Source organism: Sceloporus undulatus, chromosome 2, assembly GCF_019175285.1.
Source record: "Sceloporus undulatus isolate JIND9_A2432 ecotype Alabama chromosome 2, SceUnd_v1.1, whole genome shotgun sequence".
Taxonomy (NCBI): domain Eukaryota; kingdom Metazoa; phylum Chordata; class Lepidosauria; order Squamata; family Phrynosomatidae; genus Sceloporus; species Sceloporus undulatus.
In genome coordinates, this window is record NC_056523.1 from 176,222,659 (window position 1) to 176,240,055 (window position 17,397).

Genomic DNA, 17,397 nt, shown 5'->3' on the forward strand with positions numbered 1-17,397 from the left:
TGCATTTGCATGGTTTCGAACTGCTAGTTTGGAACAAACTGGGACTAGTGACAGGAGCTCATTCAGTCATGTGGCATCCATGCCTCGAACTGCCAACCTGCTGATTTTGCAATCATCCAAGTCAGTGTCTAAACTGCTGAGCTACCACATCTTTATTATAGGTAATCCCACATATTTAAAAAAAAAAAAGCCAGTTGTGCAGTTGTATCATTAACTATGGTGTCACCAAGTGCAGGAAGAGTACACATTCGCCCCTTCCCTCTCCATCCCCAGGCTTTCTCCCCTGGGAGGAACTCTGGGATGGGCAGTCAGCAAGGGTGCCCATGTGTCCCTCCTGCAGCAAAGGGGGAGAAGGGCCCAACCACGTGTCACCCTTCTTCTGGGTGCCACCTGGTACAGTCCACACCCCTGCACCCCCAATGATGCCACTGCAGTTATGTGTGAATCGATTCATTCCAGCCATCCCTGTCGGTGGCACTCACCAATGGGTACAATGTCAGCACCAAGAGGCCACCTTGTTCCTCATTTGGCCCCCCATACCCAGCAGCCAGTAGCTGTACCACATTGTCATGGCTCATGAGTGGGAGGCTGTGCACAGCCCACTCGGAGGCGAACTGTTGGCAGCACAAAGGGGAAAAGGCTTTGATGGCCACAGGCTGCTGGTGAAACGTTCCTTGCCACAGTCTGGAGAACTGCCCATCATGGAGAACCTGAAGGGAAAGAAAAGGGTTAAAGGAAAGATCAGAACAAACTTCTTAATAAAGAGTAGAGCCTGTGCACCAGATTCTACCATTCCTAGTCTACACCATGAAAGTACAGATAGTTGTTAATGTGGGACAGATTTTTATACTTTACTTTTATACTTTACTGAACAATGTGACGTCAGCTCTACAAACTGTGCAAGCATCTAGCCCCCGTGGAGCGTCAGAAGACATTTTTAATTTGAAAATATATTTGTGTGCAATGTCTGTAAAATAACAGAAGATAGAGAGAACTGGTTTTTAAAGAAGGGCTAGGAAATCTTTGGCTCTTCAGATGTTTTGGTCTACAACTCCCAGCAGGGCCAATGATAAAGGATTATGGGAGCTGTAAACCAAAACATGGTGCAGGACCAAAGGTTTCTGAGCCCTGCTTTTAGAGCCTGTGCAGACTCACAAAGCTTAATGGCACAATCCTATGTAGATTTACTCAGAAGTAAGTCTTGATGCACTTTGTTGTATACCTTCAATTTATTTCTGACTTATGGCAACCTTAAGGAGAGCCTATCATGGGGTTTTCTTGGCACGTTTTTTCAGAGGGAGTTTGCCACCACTGCTATCCTCTCAGGCTCTGACACAATGACTTGCCAAGGTCACTCAGTGGGTTACATGGCTGAGCCAGGATTCTAACCCTGGTCCAATTCTCAAACCACTACACCATGCTGCACTTTACAAGCCTTACTTACTGGTATGTTCATGACTGCAGCCTCAAGTGGTTTAAATGCAAGAGAATTGTGGGAATTGTTGTTTTACGCTGGTGCTCAGAATTCTCTTGACTTGAGTCCACAGAAGTAACTTCCTCTGCACATTTACACAGATGAAGCATAAATTGGACTCAGTTTAAACTGGTTTGAAATATGAGTTCTAGATAGATCAATTAAAGGGGTTTCAAAGTACATTAGCTCTGCCATGTAAATGCAGCCCAAGTCTGTGAAAGCTCCTACTACAAACTTAATTCTCTCAGGATTTTCACAAGTCCTACAGGATTCCTTTGTATCTTTGGAGGCTGATACAGACAAAGGCAGATATGCCTTTGAAATCTGATATCCGACAATTCAAAACCACAGCAGCAGGACTTACCATTTGGCAGAGTGATACAACTGCTCCAGGTTTGGGCTGTCATTTAAGACAGCAAATTGTTGACAATTTTATTCATTATTTCATTTTTATTGCCACAGTTAAGGATATGTATATGTAGGATTTTTTTTTTTAACTGAATGTGCCAAAAGAACATGGATGGATTAACAAAAGGTGGATAGGGACACCACTAGAGAGCCAGTGTGTAGTTGGTATATAGTGATTTAAGTGTTGGACTAGAAGTGCATCTACACTGTAGAAATAATGCTGTTTGACACCACTTTAAGTGCCATCCTATGGAATCCCAGGATTTGTAGGTGGGTTACATACCGCTGAGAAGCAGCGCTGTCCCGCCGCTGCCGCTTGTGGCGTCCGGGAGCTGCAGCTGCCACACCGCGGGGCTCCCAGACGCTCAGAAGAAGGAGTGCGGAAATCGCGCTCCTTCTCAGGCCCCGGAAGAGGCACCACAAGTGCCAAAGGGTGCACTCGCGGCATCACTTCCGGTGCGCCATGTGCGGATGCAAAGCGTCCGTTACTTCAATATGGCGGTGGCCGTGTGGAACGGCCGCCGCCATATTGTACGTATTGAATACATATTAGGGTTAGGGGTGTGTGGAAGCACCGCCCCTTCCTAACCCTAATACGTATTCAATACGTATTTTTTGGCGGTCTATAACCCGCCGTAGTTTTGCAAGATCTATAGTCTTCTCTGCCAAAGAGTGCTAGTGACTCACAAAATCACAAATCCCAGGATTCTGTAGGAGGGAGCCATGGCAGTTAAAGTGAGGTCAAACTGTATTTATTTCTAGGACCCCGAGAGACCAGGATTCAAATCCCTGCTCAATCTTGGAAACCCACTGGATGATTTAGAGCAAGGCACATTCTCTCAGGCTCAGAGGAAGGCAAAGGCAAACTTCCTCTGAATAAAATCTTGCCAAGAAAACCTCATGATCACAAATGATTTACAGTTGGACAGGAACAACAAAGGGAGACCATTAGCTGCTGTGCCTGAGTCGGGGGCCAGCCCTGTATAACAGCACACAATAGGCTCAGAGGTTATTTATGCCTTGTTTGTGCAAGGCTCTCTCAGCCACACAGTTTCATGTCATGAGGCCTATTATCTGTGAGTATGATTGCCCATAACACTGTCCATTCTCATGCCTTACTCAGCAAGGTGATTCTTGCCATGCTGGCTGGGGACAGAAGTGATTTGAGGATCAAATCCAGAAGGTAACAAGTTGAAGAAGAATGCTCTAATAATGGGCTTCAGACTAACAATGGGAAGAGCTGCCCAGCCACACATGGGTTCAAATAATTTCTCAGTTCAATGGACCTCAGATAAAAACACTCCCAACCCAAATCTTGGAAAAGCCCATTGTAAGGACTACAACTGCCAGAACTCCTCAACCAACATCACCAGTTGGGGATCCTGAAAGTTGTGTCTTGACATCTGTTCCCCATCATATATGCTGCTTTCCAGCTAGTTCTGTTTTTTGGCTATGGTTTTTATTCTCTGTGGTTTTACTGTGTTTTTAATTTTTGAATGTTTTTATGATGTTTATATACTGTTGTCCAAATTGTATAAGGTTCAAATCCTTGTTGTAACCCGCTTTGATCTCCTTTGGAAAAGCGGGCTATAAATAAACAGTATTATTATTATTATTAATAAAAACCCCTCTGTTTTCCAAGCTCTGAAGCTCATCTTAGTCAACCGCTCAAGATGAAGAGAAGAATTCTTGGCTCTGATACACATCTCCTGGCTTTAAAAAGGCACTGAAAACCCATCTCTTCCAGAAAGAATACCCCCCTGACCCTCTATAAGGGAAATCACCCCAAATATATATCTATCTCAGGATGTTTTTTAAATTGTATGTTTTTAAGGTATGTGTTACTTTATGAGTTGATTTTAAATGACTGTAATTGTGATGTATCTTTGTCTTGATACTGGCTGTAATCCTGCCTCGATCCGTAGGGAGAGGCGGGAAAATATAAATAAATTTTTATTATTATTTATTAAATGACCTACAGTCCCTTCTTTTGAAAAGTAGGCCTGCCAGCACTATGTGGAGACATATGACTTATGGTTGGAGTCTAGACATTGGTGTTGAGAGTCATAATCAGTGGATTCATTTCCAACTAGAAGGAGGTCTTGAGTGAGGTCCCCCAAGGTTCTGTCCTAAGGCCATTACTCTTCAACACTTTTATCAATACCTTAGAATAGATTATAGGATAGAGGGAATCCTTGTCAAGTTTCCAGATGACACAAAGCTGGGAGGGGCAATTAGCACATTGGAAGATAGGCACAGAATTTAAAAGGACCTTGATAAACTAGAAAACTGGACAGAAATTAATAAAATGAAATTCAATTGCGACAATAATTTTACATTTAGGCCACAAAAACCAAATGCACAGGTACAGGATGGAAGACACATGGCTCAGCAGTAGTGTATGTAAAAAGGATCTTGGGATTAATATTGATCATAAATTGAGTCAGCAGTGTGTAGCTGCAACATAGAAGGTGAATGCTATTTGACCCTGCATTAATATAAGAATAGTTTCTAAGTTGAGGGAAGTTAACAGTCCCACTATATTCTACACTGGCCAGGTCTCATCTGGAGTACTGTATTCAGTCCTGGGTGCCACATTTTAAGAAGGACATAGACAAACTGGAGGAGGTTCAGAGAAGGGCAACGAAGATAATATGAGGTATGGAGAACAAAACGTATGAGAAGAGATTGAAGGAGCTAGGCATGTTCACCTTGGTGAAGATAAGACTGAAGGGTGATGTGATTGCCTTCTTTAAATACCTCAAGGGCTGTCATGGAGAGGAGGAGGAAGGACTGTTCTCTGCTGTTCTAGTGGACAGGGTAAGATCTAATGGTCTGAAGTTAGGAGAGCAGATTTTGACTGAACATTAGAAAGAACTTCTAAACAGTATGAGCAGTTCAGCAATGAACCCAATTGCTAAGGGAGATCGTAGAGTCTGCTTCTCTGGACATCTTCAAAAAGAGGTTGGACAGCTATCTGCTGGAGATGTTTTAGATGGAGATCCTACTCTGAGCAGGATGCTGGATTCGGTGGCCCATGAGGGCCCTTCCATGTCTATGATCCTATGAAATAGAGAATAAAGGAAACTATGGTGTCTCTCAGTGAAGCCACAACCCTCCGCATGACCAGAGTGATACCTGAAGGAACTGAAGGTCTTGAAACTTCTGCTCAGGCAGTTTCCTCTTGGCCTTGTGCTCTGGGCCTGTGGCATTAACCTTGGTGAGCTCCACTGTTGCTTCTGTGCACAGTAACACTGCAGGGACTTTCCAGTACCTTTGAACTACAAGGAGAACAAAGGAGGTTCGCTTCTGCACAAACTCCAGCATGCAATCCAAGTCCTGCATTCTTTGCCCTTTATGCAAATGTACATTTATTTTCAAAATTTATTCTGCTTATTGTGGAAAGGTACAAGGGACACAGAGAGGAAACTCTACAAACCTTGCTCAGTTTTCCCGCTACCACACACAACAGAGTTTGCTCAAACCATTTTTTAAAAAGCATTATGGTCTAATAACTTGCACCTCTCTCTCTCTCTCTCTCTCTCTCTCTCTCTCTCTCTCTATATATATATATATATATATATATATGAGAGGAAGGAAGGACAGGAGGGATGGGATTCTCAAGCCAATTCCTGTGATCATTGCATAATGCAGTTTCTTCCTGGCAACCTGCAGAAATATTAGACTAAATCCCATACCACCTGAGGATGATGGACATTACCAGTGGCCCCTCTGCTGGGTTGTGGGCAAACCCAGAATCTGTCATTAGCAGTCTCTCCTCATGGTAATCCCCAGCAGGTAAATGTGGGTTTCCTCACCCATATCTTGCCCCATAACAAGTTGTTATTGTTGTTGTGTGGGTGGCCTAGCCTTATTCTAAAAACCTCACTAAAACTTCCCCTGAAGTCACAGTACCTACAAACACCAGACAACCCAGGAAGAGCAGAGCAAGGCCGGCTGCGATGATCCAGAAAGTCCCACTGGGGCCAGGCCAGGACTCAGCTGCAGAGATAAGACAAGGAGGTCACAAAACCCACAGTAGGAGGGGAGAATTGCTACAGCACATTCTACATTTCAGAGGGGAGAATAATCTCTTATAACCTATTTCCCACGAAGGAGTTGTGCACACTTTCCAAGCCTCTTGGCTCAAAGCCTTGGGTAACCTTCCCCCGCTCCTCCAACAGTCCAGGTGCATTGGGAGCCTTCACGTGGTCCTTGTCCGAGACCTCTCTGCCCATCCCTGGCATCTGTTTCCTTCAAACTTTCCTCTGATGTTTTAATTAAAATTAAAAGAGAAAGGATGTCTCCCTCCTTCTACCAGCACCCGCCCACTCCTTCTCATCTCTGCAGCCAACATTCCTGTCTCCTCCCATTGCTTTCCAACATTTGAAGGCCACACTGTGGCACTACAATGATGTGGTGGATGGTGGCGAAGGCTGCAGTGGGAACATAAGACAACAAGGAGTGCAGTTCTGGACTGAAAACCAAAAAAAGGGCTTCTGTAGATTTAATGGCCGAGTAGAAGAGGGAATTTTAGCAGGTGTTAATTCACACAACCAGGTTGAGTATCCCTTATCTAGAATTTCAAAATCTGAAATACTCCAAAATCCAGAATTGTCCAAATAGGTGGCTAAACATAGTGATACCTTTGGTTTCTGGTGATTCAATGCACACAAACTTTGTTTCATGCACAACATTATTTTAAAAATATATTATATCTAAAATTACCTTCAGGTTATCTGGAACCAGTGTGGTGTAGTGGTTTAAGCATTGGATTATTATACTGGAGACCGAGGTCTGAATCCCAGTTTAGCCATGTAAACTCACTGGGTGACCTTGGGCAAGTCACAAGCTCTCAGCTTCAAAGGGTAACAATGACAATTTCTTCCCCTCTGAAGAAATTTGCCAGGAGAACTCCATTATAGGGTCAATATAAATGGGAAACAACTTAAAGGCATACAACAACAACAACAACAACAACAACAACAACATGTAAAAGTGGACAATTATGGCAACTCTATGTGTATAAGGTATATATGTAACATAAAATAATTTTGTGTCTAGACTTGGGTTCCATCTCCAAGATACCTCATTTTGTGTGTGTGTGTGTGTGTGTGTGTATTCAAATATTCCAAAATCTGAAAAAATCCAAAATACTTCTTGCCCCAAAGATTTCAGATAAGGGAGAGGTTAGCTGTATACAATTATAGTGCTATTATTCCATATTAACTGCCATGGTTCCATCCTGCAGAATACTGGGCTTTTAGTTTCATGAGGCTTTGGAGATGTTTGACTGAAAACAATAAATACTCCTTCCTAAACTTCCAGTTCCAAAAGTCCATAAGGCCGCATGTTGGCTAAAGTGGAATAATAATCATTCTATAACTGTGTAGTGTGAAGAGTTAACAAACAACACCTGCTGAAATTCCCTCTTCTACACAGCCATTAAAGGTATAGGAGCCCTTTTCAACATTCACTCTGGCAACCCTGGAAAGGAGCAACAGAGAGGACTTTCAGCCTCAGAGCAAAATCCTATTTTTGTCCAACTTCTGCAGCCAGAAGGGGAGTGAAAAAGTGAAGCTGGAATGGACTGAGCAGCCTTTCCCAACCTGCTGCGCACCTTTTTGAATATCGGAAACCGCATCACAGAGGCCTGCCACTAACACTCACTTACAAAGCAACAACTGGTTTTAAAGAAAAACAAAACTTGAACTGAATAGGTCCAAAGTTGTCCTGGCTTCTGAGGAGCTGGTTTGTTGTTGAGTTCCTTCGACTCATCTCTGATTTACAGTGACCCTAAGGCAATCCTATCATAGGGTTTTTTGGGGGGTAAGATTTGTTCAGAAGGTGTTTGGCTTTGCTTTCTTCTGAGAGAATGTGACTTGCTTAATGTCACACAGTTGATTTTCATGGCTGAGCAGGGATTCAAACCTTGGGCCCCAGAGTCATGGGCTGCATATGCATTGTAGAAATAATGCAGTTTGATACCGCTTTAATTGCCATTGCTCAGTGCTAAGGAATTCTGGGATTCGTATTTTTGTGAGATAGTTAACCTTCTCTGTTAGCGAACTCTGGTGCCACAATAAACTACAAATCCCAGGATTCCATAGCATTGAGCCATGGCAGTTAAAGCTATGTCAAACAGCATTCTTTCTGCAGTAAAGATGCAGCTATAGTCCAATGCTCAAACCACTATACCACACTGGCTCTGAGCAGGCGATACACGTCCCAGGTGCTCCTCCCTGTTTCTGCCGTTCTCTTTCTCTTTTTCCTTCAGGGCCTGAGCACTCTGATCTGTATCTATGAGAAAGTGGAGGGAATGAAGGCACTGCTCATTCCAAATTAGGTGTCTGCCCCCCCCCCCCCCCCCAATTAAATTTTCCTTCAGTCTCCAAATTGCTATGGTTGCAGCATCTCAACACTCCAGCTCCAGGCTGAGAAACAGAGTTTAAGTGTCCAAAGAAAAGTGACAGGCAAAGTTATCAAGGGGATGAAAATGCAGCAAATCTAAAATTTCTAAGTGTGGACAATTTTCTGCATCTCACCGTCTGCAATGCTAGAAACGTGAGGATTGGGGGGAAAGACTAATGGAGGGGGCAGAATTCTCATCTGGAGAATCTGTTAGCATTTTGCCCCCCAGACCCAGAGCCCTAGACTTTCCTCTTACAAGAGGCAGTGCACAACTTTGATGGGTCTGGTCGTCTGGACCACCACTCTTATTAGCCCTATCTAGCATGACCCCATACATGTGGAACTAAGTAGCAAGTTTGAGACAGCTAAAGAAACCGAAAGACATAGTAAGAAGGCAATCCAGATGAACAGCTATCAGGAAGCAATTAGTAACCCATTAGAGATTGAGCTAGTGGATAAAGAGTGCAAGTTGCCAACTGCAAATTTGTTTTTTTAAAATTCCCTTGTTTTTAATAACTCCTGCTTGATGCAAAGTGGTAACTAGAACCACATGGAACACTATGGCCAAAAGGGGTGCATCTGTTATCTCTGACTTCTGGACTAAGCACCAAGTTGGGGAAAGCAGATCTACAGACTGGTATGGAGTTCAGAACAGGGATGTTGAGGGATGGGGTGAGAGACTGGTCCCTTCTGTTTTCCGGCTTTGATGGAGGGCACAGAGATAACACCTGCCATTAAAAAAAATAGGGTTTTAACTTTTTTGGAGGTATCAGATGCTTCACTTGCTGAATATTGTCGGTAGGGAGAGAACTAGTGTATAAAGATGTCAGAGGGAAAACTGGCAGACTGGCACCAAAACATGGTAAGTTGTTTCCTACCACAAGGCTGATGATGTAGGAAGAAAGGGTGAGATTCAGGGAAAAGTTAATAGGGACAGCTCCCCACTTTTCCCTTACACTCTTGCCTGATTCTCTTATCTCTTTCAATTAAATCAGGTTTTGCACCTGCGCAACACTGCAAGCAACGTCACAGCTGGCAGTGGGAGATCAGCTAGTACATAGGAGGAGGAAGGATGGAGGCCAGATGTGGGTGGTATAGATAACTTTTTTTCTGAGAAGTTACAGGATAGAATTCTTAGAACAAACACAAGAAGAATGTTTCATATCAAGACCTGTGTATGGCACAAAGTCTCATAGTCTTCATTTTCAACTAAAAGAGTGCCTAAATTTGTATAAGTGGATTTGCTTAATAAATACATCTTCTGTTACCTTTCCTTTCCTCTGCTTTTTTTTAAAAATTGCCTCACTGTGTCTAAATTTAAATTGTAAACTCAATGGGGCAAGCACCTGCATTTAGCTCATGCTTTACTGCAGAAGGGCCATGCATGCTACATAAATAATAAATAAATGCAGCTTGGAATGTATCCTTCGCATGCTCTAAAAATTTAAAGTCTACTTTTGTCTTCAGCTCTGCAGTTTAAACGCCTTTTTTATTTTTATTTTTTTATTTTGTCATTGCCTTCGCTACTTAAGATGGGAAAGTAATACCTGGCCATCTAATTTCTCCAGGGAGAAAAGTTCTAGACCTCTGCAAACTACTTGTTCCCTGAGCTTTCCATTTCTTTAAGAGTGAGCCTTAGCTTTTAATGATCTGATTCTACTCAGTCTAAAGTTATTTCTAATTTCCATGTACAGTTGTGAAAGCTGGACAATGAAGAAAGCTGATAGGAAGAAAATCAACTCATTTGAAATGTGGTGCTGGAGAAGAGTTCCACAGTTCCATGGACTGCTAAAAAGTAAAATAAATGGGTCATAGAACAAGTCAAACCTCAATTTCCCTAGAGGCCAAGATGACTAAACTGAGACTATCATACTTTAGATATACAATGAGAAGGGATGACTCACTAGAAAAGGCAAGAATGCTGGGGAAGGTGGAAGGCAGTAGGAAAAGAGGAAGACCACATTCCAGGTGGATAGACTCAAGCAAGGAAGCCACGGCTCTGAGTTTGTCCCTTATCTAACCCCCCTTTGGGGATAAATCCCATTCATCTGGGGTGCCACTGCTAGACCCTCTTTTCTTTACTCTTCTGGATTATACTTTGCTTTAAGAAAAGAAATGCTACCAAACTACTTATAGGACCATTTTATGCATCACAGAGAGCCTAACTGCAGTTTACTATCAATTAGACCCCTAGGACAGTGATGCCATGATTCACAGTTCCCAGGTGAGTGCATGACTGCATGATACATTTCTAAACAGCTCTTTGTCACTTATCATTTTCTCTCTTTGGACATTGTAAATCAGGTCTAACAACTGCATGTGCGAAATGGCCTGTAGAATTTAGAACAGAGCAAGCTGCTTCTGCTCTATTTTAAAGGATAACATGGGACTTCCACTACCATATGAACTTGCTTATGAATCCCCTGTTTGGAAGATATATTTTTGTGGGAGTTGGAGACCAAAGGGGAAGGGGGAGAGCTCCTGTCCCAGAGATCTGCAGGTTTTGGTGAGAGAGGGCAGCTGCAACTCCTCTGCGTGTAGTTATCAAGTTGACTCAGAGATATTTGGTGTGTTCCCTCCCAACCCTGCTCTCTCAAGGTTACTGCAGAATGACTGGACAGTCTTCACATGCATTGCCCCCCTCAGAGGCAGTAGCACACCTGTTGGTGGGAAGAAAGATCCAAAGGCTCTCCCGGGATTTGACGCGCATCTGGCTAGAAATAAGCTAGTAATGGAGAAAGAAATGGAATATGCATGAAATCTTAGAGGCCCCCCCTCCCTCTTTGATTCCTCTCCTTGGCACCTTTTTCAACTCACTTAAGGTCCAGCCATGATGGCAAATGGTTGGAGAGGATGGAGTGTCGCACAGACTGATGTTCCTGGAGGGCACAAGGTTCTTTGCCCTATTTGTACAAAGAGGTGAGGAGTTTGTGGTCGTCCAAGTGTTGTTGAACTCCAACTCCCATCTGCTCCAAACAGCAGAACTAATGGTTAAGGGTGATGGGTTCTGCAGTCCAATGAGATCTAAGAGGACTGGACCCCATCCCTGTGTCCCTTTGTTGCTGTCCTGCCGTTCCATTTTATGTGGACCCTCATTGACCCCTGACCCCACAGACATCTTACCCTGCCTCTTTCCAGGACCAGCATAGATGATATGAGCATTACACAGATTGGAGCGGCACCTACAGGACAAGAAGCCACCAGCCGACCGAGGCTCACAGGTTGGAGAATCACAGATGTTCTCATCACCCATCCAGCAACCTAGATTGAGGATAGGGAGGTGGGACAGGGGGAGTAGGGAAGCCAGAAAAACAGTAGTCAGGGGGATGGCTCTTCTCCGTAATCTCAAGGTGCAGAAACTTTCTCTTGTAAGGAATAAAAGTCATCCGGAAGAGGTCCCACCTTATGTGCCAGTGTTATTTGTAACATTATACTTATGTATTCAGCCCTTTGAATTGTTCAAGACCTAGGAAGCTGGCTTGTACTAAGTGTAGGGTGGTCTGAGTCTCAAGGCCTGGCCTCTCCTCTGCAGTCATCAGGGCAAGGGAGAGGAAACTCAGTGCGAGAGCTCTGCCTTGAAAACCATGTGTCTATATATTTGCTTCATTTGTTAAGTCTGGTGTTGGTCATTTTAATAGTGTACTCTATGCAGTCGCAGTCAATGATTAACATATCCTCAGCACTGTTATGGCCCACCTCTTGTGACTGGATAGTCTTCACAAGAGATTTTTCCTAGGTCTCTGGTTTTGTGCCTGAAATCTCAGGGTCTGGGATAATCCTGATGCAGCAACCCTAAGAGTTAGACTCTGATCCTTCCAGCCCACTATTGTCAGTCTCTGGCACTGTATTACTGGAATTTCAGGAAGGATCTTTCCCACTCCTATAGAAGATCAGTAGTGCTATTGGCTGGTGATTTTCCACCCAAGTCCTGCTTAGTTTCCAAAATTAGATAGATCAGGTGTGCTCAGGGTGGTATGATGGTCCATCTTGGCAAGAATAATTTCTTATTTTAGAATAATGCATATTCTCATCTATAATAATACCTCCATGTCTCCTTGTTTGACAGAGGGTTGCCATTGGCTTCCCCTGAGGCTGAGAACATGTGACTTGTCCAAGGTCTCCCAGTGGATTTCACAGCTGAGCGACAGATCAAACCCTGTTCTCCAAGGCTGTAGTTCAACATTCAAACCATTATGCCACTCTGGCTCTACTATTTTCCATTTATAGCTTTCTTGTATTTTCACATTGCTACTTCATGAGTGCTTTCTTGCCCCAAAAAGCTATGTTAAGGAGTAAAATAGGGAATAGCTGCAGAAGGCATACAATGCTAAAACAAGGAGTAGACATCATGAGCCCTTCTGGATGTTGCTGGACAGAACTCCCAGTGTTCTTCACTATTGGCTATGCTGGCTGGGGCTGCTGGGACATGCAGTTCCAGAAGATCTGGAGGGCTACATGATTCCCACCCTTATACTAGGAGCTGACCATCTGAAAGCATCCCTTAGCTCAGTGAGGGAGAAGATGTTGAGCAGAGGGATCCTTGGGGCACTCAGGCTGAATTGATGAAGGAAGAAAGAGAGTCTGATAGTGAGAAAGAGACAGCCTCTCTATAGGAATAGAAAAGGCAGGAAGTACAGTTGTCCTGCCACATTGGCAGATTTGACTTTTGTGGATTTGATTATTCATGGATTTGATTAATCTAAGAATCTTAAGGCCTTCCAGCATGACTCTATGGTCAACGTCCACCAGATGTTGCTCTGGAGGACCTAGAGATTCCTAGAGAATTGTTCTCGCAGGTTAAAAAAAAAAGTGAAGGAGGATTTATTTGTGGGATTTCCACATTCACAGAGATCCTGTGACCCTGACCCCAGTGAATGTGGAGGGCTCCACTCTTGCCCGGAGCCATTGGTGGCTGTATGTTATGGCAGTCCATTTAGGGCTGTTCTTCTGAGCCAAGCTGAGGCAAGGAAATGCTCTTGTAGCACCTTTGAGACTGACTGAAACAAAGAAGATGGTAGCATGAGCTTTCGTAGATTTCAGCCTATTTCCTCAGATGCATGTTCCTATGGAAGTAGGCTGAAGTCTACGAAAACATGCTACCAACGTCTTGCTTTCAGTTAGTCTCAAAGGTGCTCCAAGATCCCTTTGCAGACTAATTTTTACAGACTAACATGGCTATGTCTGTGAATTCTGAGCCAAGGAACGTGGGAGTTCCTGCTTTTGATACACGCTGGTACAGTCTCTGCTCTTTGACCCATCTTTCTTGTCTCCCTCTCCCCACAGTAACCATAGCTTCCAAACCCTCTTTGGTCTGAAGGGATGTTTATGTAAGAAAGCCAGTTAGAAGTGTTTTCTGGCTGTTTTTTCTCACTGTGAGCCTAAAGGAGCAAAGAGCATGCCCCCCTGCTGTTCTGTAACCTCTCATTTTCTCAGGGGAGAGGCAAAGAGAAGATCATAAGGAAGATGGGAGAACCAGGCTGACCCAGTGGTTAGAGTGTTGGGTTGTTGTAACCTAGGCTCAAAAGCCATGCTCAGGCTGAGTCCACACTGTAGAAATAATCCGGTTGATACTACTTTAACTGTTATGGCTCAATGCGGTGGAATTCTGTGAACTGTAGTTTGTTGTGACACTAGAGCTAACAGAGAGCTCACAAAAACAACAAAGCCCAGAATTCCAGAACTGAGCCCTGACAATTAAAGTGGTGTCAACCTGGATTATTTCTACTGTGTGGATGTAGAGTCAGCCAAGAAACCTACTAGGTAACTTTCAGCCAGGCTTCACTGGCACTGCAGAAATAATGGTTTAATGATTTGAAATTCTGGGTAGTTTTGTGAGATATTTTGCTTTCTCCATCAGAGTGCTCTGGTGCCACAACAAAATACAAAGTGCAGAATTCCATAGCACTGAGCCATGGCAGTCAAACTGGTGTCAACCTGCATTATTTCTGCAATTTAAATGCAACCTTTGCCTACTTGTCAGTGTTATTACTGAACACTGATGGGTGGGGTAGTCTTCCAGATGTTGTTGGACTGCAACATCCTGTGATCTCTTGGTATTAGCTACCTTAACAGTGACTTCTGGGAGATGCAGTCCAATGACATATGAAAGGCTAGAGATACCCACTCTTGTGATAGAGAGAGAATCATGCATATTACCTTGAAGGAAGGATGGGACATAAAATATGCTGAATAAATAAATGTGAACTCCAAATGAGCTTACCCTGTCGGAGTATAATATAATTCTTATGTTGCTTGCCAAGACAGTACCACACGGACAAGATAAAATAACCTTGGCTACCTGAGGAATGTATGGTTTATGGATAATCTGCCACCTCTCCTAGGCCTGGAGAAGGTGTGTTCAGATGAGCATCCTCCCCTGTCCCCGCACAGATGTAAACTGATCCATTCAAAACCTTTGTATCTGAGTTAATGTGAACTTTCTGTCTGCGGTGTTTGATCTGTGGCTGATTTTCACAGGTAAACCATGTATATGACCTGCTGGTTACACTCATCAAACAAAGAAACACACATGTGTGAAGTGTTTCTTCCCCTCACTTCATGTCAAGGACGGCACTACAACAATCCAGGGAGGAGCTATTCACACAGCCAGCTGTAAATCCTTAAGTGATGAAAAATCAGGCGATAAGTATTTGTGCAAAACAGTTCTTCCTATTTGTCCCCAGCCACCCACACCTGGATGTAGAACTGGCAAAGTCTCATACCCTAAACCCCTTCTCTAATAGATCAACCCACACCACCTTATCTCACACAGTTTGTAGCACTAGAAAGCAATACACTACTCTGGTGTAACTGTGAAAACACTCATTTCAGAGGTGCTGCTCTTTAGTTATACTTTTGCAAAGTCTCTCTCTCTCTCTGTCTACCCTTTAATATATAGCACATATCAAAAGATAGATGACAAGAACAGAAACTGTGCCTTCAGCCTTCAGGCTTTTGTCTCTCTCTCCCTCACACTGTTTTCACTAGTTTTCACTTCCATCTGCAGGGCAGGCATATTTGGCTTAGTACATGAAAAGGGAACCTTTGGCAACTCAGAGTAATATCTTGCCTATATCTCCCAGAATCCTCAGTCAGCATGGCAATGGTGAGGGAGTCTGGAAACCATAGCAGCTTTAGTGTTACACTGGGACTCTTGGAGATCAAGGTTTGAATCCCTGCTCAGCCATGGAGATCTATGGGAGGCTTGGAGCAAGTCTTTCAGCCTTAGAAAAAGGCAAAGGCAAATCTTGTCAGGAAAACCTCATGAAAGGATCAACCCTAGGGTCGCCATATGTCAGAAATGAATTGAAGGCATACAATAATAAACAATAATAAAGCTAAAATACCTGGCAGGCCTAAGGTTCCCCAGTCCTGACCTGCACAACATCAACACAGAAACAACTAATATTTTAGAGTAGGTTGGAATCCCCATTTAGGGACACCAGGGTCTATTTGATGACCTTCTGGTGCCTTTCATTAATTTATGGAAAATATACATTTGTAAAGTCCACACACAACTGAAGCCTATACTAGGCCACACTTTACAATACAGACCCAAGCTGGATCTTCTTCCTCTACAAAATCCAATTAGCTTTTGCTGGCCAGGCTGAGTTGTTCCGTGCAGCTTTGAGCCCTCCTTGTTTCTGCCAGAATCCTGTGCCCACTATCATATCCACACCTATCCACCCTTCCATTTAGGATGCCTCCAAACTCCTCTGTCCTCTGTTAGTACTTACCTTGCACCTTGACTTGGGGTTGCCCATGAGTTAGGTTCCAGATGCCAAAACAGCACTGGTTGTGAGGGCACTGGATGGTGCCATTACGGCCATCATTTAAGATTAAGCCCTGGAGGAGTTCCAAGCCCTCCGTCACAGCATCAGATCCATAAGAGATGCAGCTACGGTTTTCCATCAGGGCACCCAGGCTTGTTTGCCATCCCAGCACCAGCAACCAGCCGGACCAACTCCAAAGCAAGCTCCAGGATTCCATCTACTTTTCGGCAGCACATGAACTGGATAGGCTGACCTGACCCAGCTTGCCCACTTTGGTGTTCCTCCTCCAGGTCCAGGTGGGAAGGACTTGGCCAGCCAGAGCGAGTGGGATTCAACTGGGTGCTGTCAGCTAGTGACCACAAGGAGGGAAGCAGGGGAGGGACCCTGCGCATCTAGCCCAGGAAGGACGATGAATCTGCGCTGGGTTTTGTCTTTATTGCCAGCACATTGGACTCACTGTTTCTAAGCCACCCTAGGAAAAATGCCTCCCCCAAAGCAGCTGCATTCATCCTGGAAAAAAAACACCTCCCTTACAATGTCAAGGAGGGGATGCTCAAGCCTACGATTTCGGTTAGGTAGGCCAAGGACATCATTTCAGGTTTAAGTATTTGTATGTGTGGAAACCGTGGGAGGCAAAGAACTGTTTGGAGGTGGAACAAGATTATCAGCAAGGTTTAAAGGCCCACTCAGATGGCTCTCTTCAAGATTAAACTACACACACACCAATGCATGTTAAAGAGACTTGTTTCACTCATTTTAATTCAACAACCATTAAAAAACCGCCCATCAAAATTAAAAGAAGGCAGTGAACTATTCCTCTTCCTCACTCCTTGGTTTAATGAAATTAATTTTATTACTTGCAACTGAGGTACACAAGTTTGCATTTCTATCTCCCTGAAGTCGCCAAGAATTGCTTTTCACATTTCTATTCCTTTCTCCTAACAAGGTGTCTGGGAAGAGGGTTTATTTTTCTTTGGGGGAAAGATGATCGCTTCATGATAAGAGCATGTTTGTATTCAGAAAGTCCCAGCTTCAATCTTCGGGGTCTTTATTACACTCATAAAATCCCTATTAGCTAGGAACGTGCTAAAACTGTCTGTGCCTGGGCTGGTAAGTGAACTTCTATTTCCACTAATGTACCCACTGTTCAGAGTAGAGCACAGGAGGACTGTGATCTGAGGATGATCCAAAGTCAGTCTCTGCTATTGTTTCACTGCCTGCTCTAACAAATTCCTGCAACTGGCCCTTCTTATACTGCCAGTTACAAGATGAGGACACTGGTGTGGACAGATTATTGAGGTGGGTTATGGAGACAGGAGATTCTAATTGCCA

The 17,397-nt window shown here is 43.8% G+C and overlaps 1 protein-coding gene across 4 annotated transcripts in view; it reads right to left on the reverse strand.

Annotated features, from left to right (window-relative positions):
• Positions 1-16,245, reverse strand: part of AMHR2 (anti-Mullerian hormone receptor type 2) — a 37,162-nt gene extending 20,917 nt beyond the window's left edge. For 3 of the 4 annotated variants that reach the window (XM_042453370.1, XM_042453368.1, XM_042453367.1), the window contains exons 1-5: positions 16,030-16,245; positions 11,417-11,554; positions 5,798-5,884; positions 5,021-5,163; positions 483-710 (exon numbers count right to left, since the gene is read on the reverse strand). In XM_042453370.1, the coding sequence (XP_042309304.1) occupies positions 483-710; positions 5,021-5,163; positions 5,798-5,884; positions 11,417-11,554; positions 16,030-16,204 (771 nt within the window). In that variant the 5' untranslated portion in view covers positions 16,205-16,245. Of the gene's footprint in view, positions 1-482; positions 711-5,020; positions 5,164-5,797; positions 5,885-5,983; positions 6,110-11,416; positions 11,555-16,029 lie in introns of those variants that run through there. The other variant, XM_042453369.1, reaches the window with a different exon arrangement.
• Between the last annotated feature and the right edge of the window lie 1,152 nt (positions 16,246-17,397).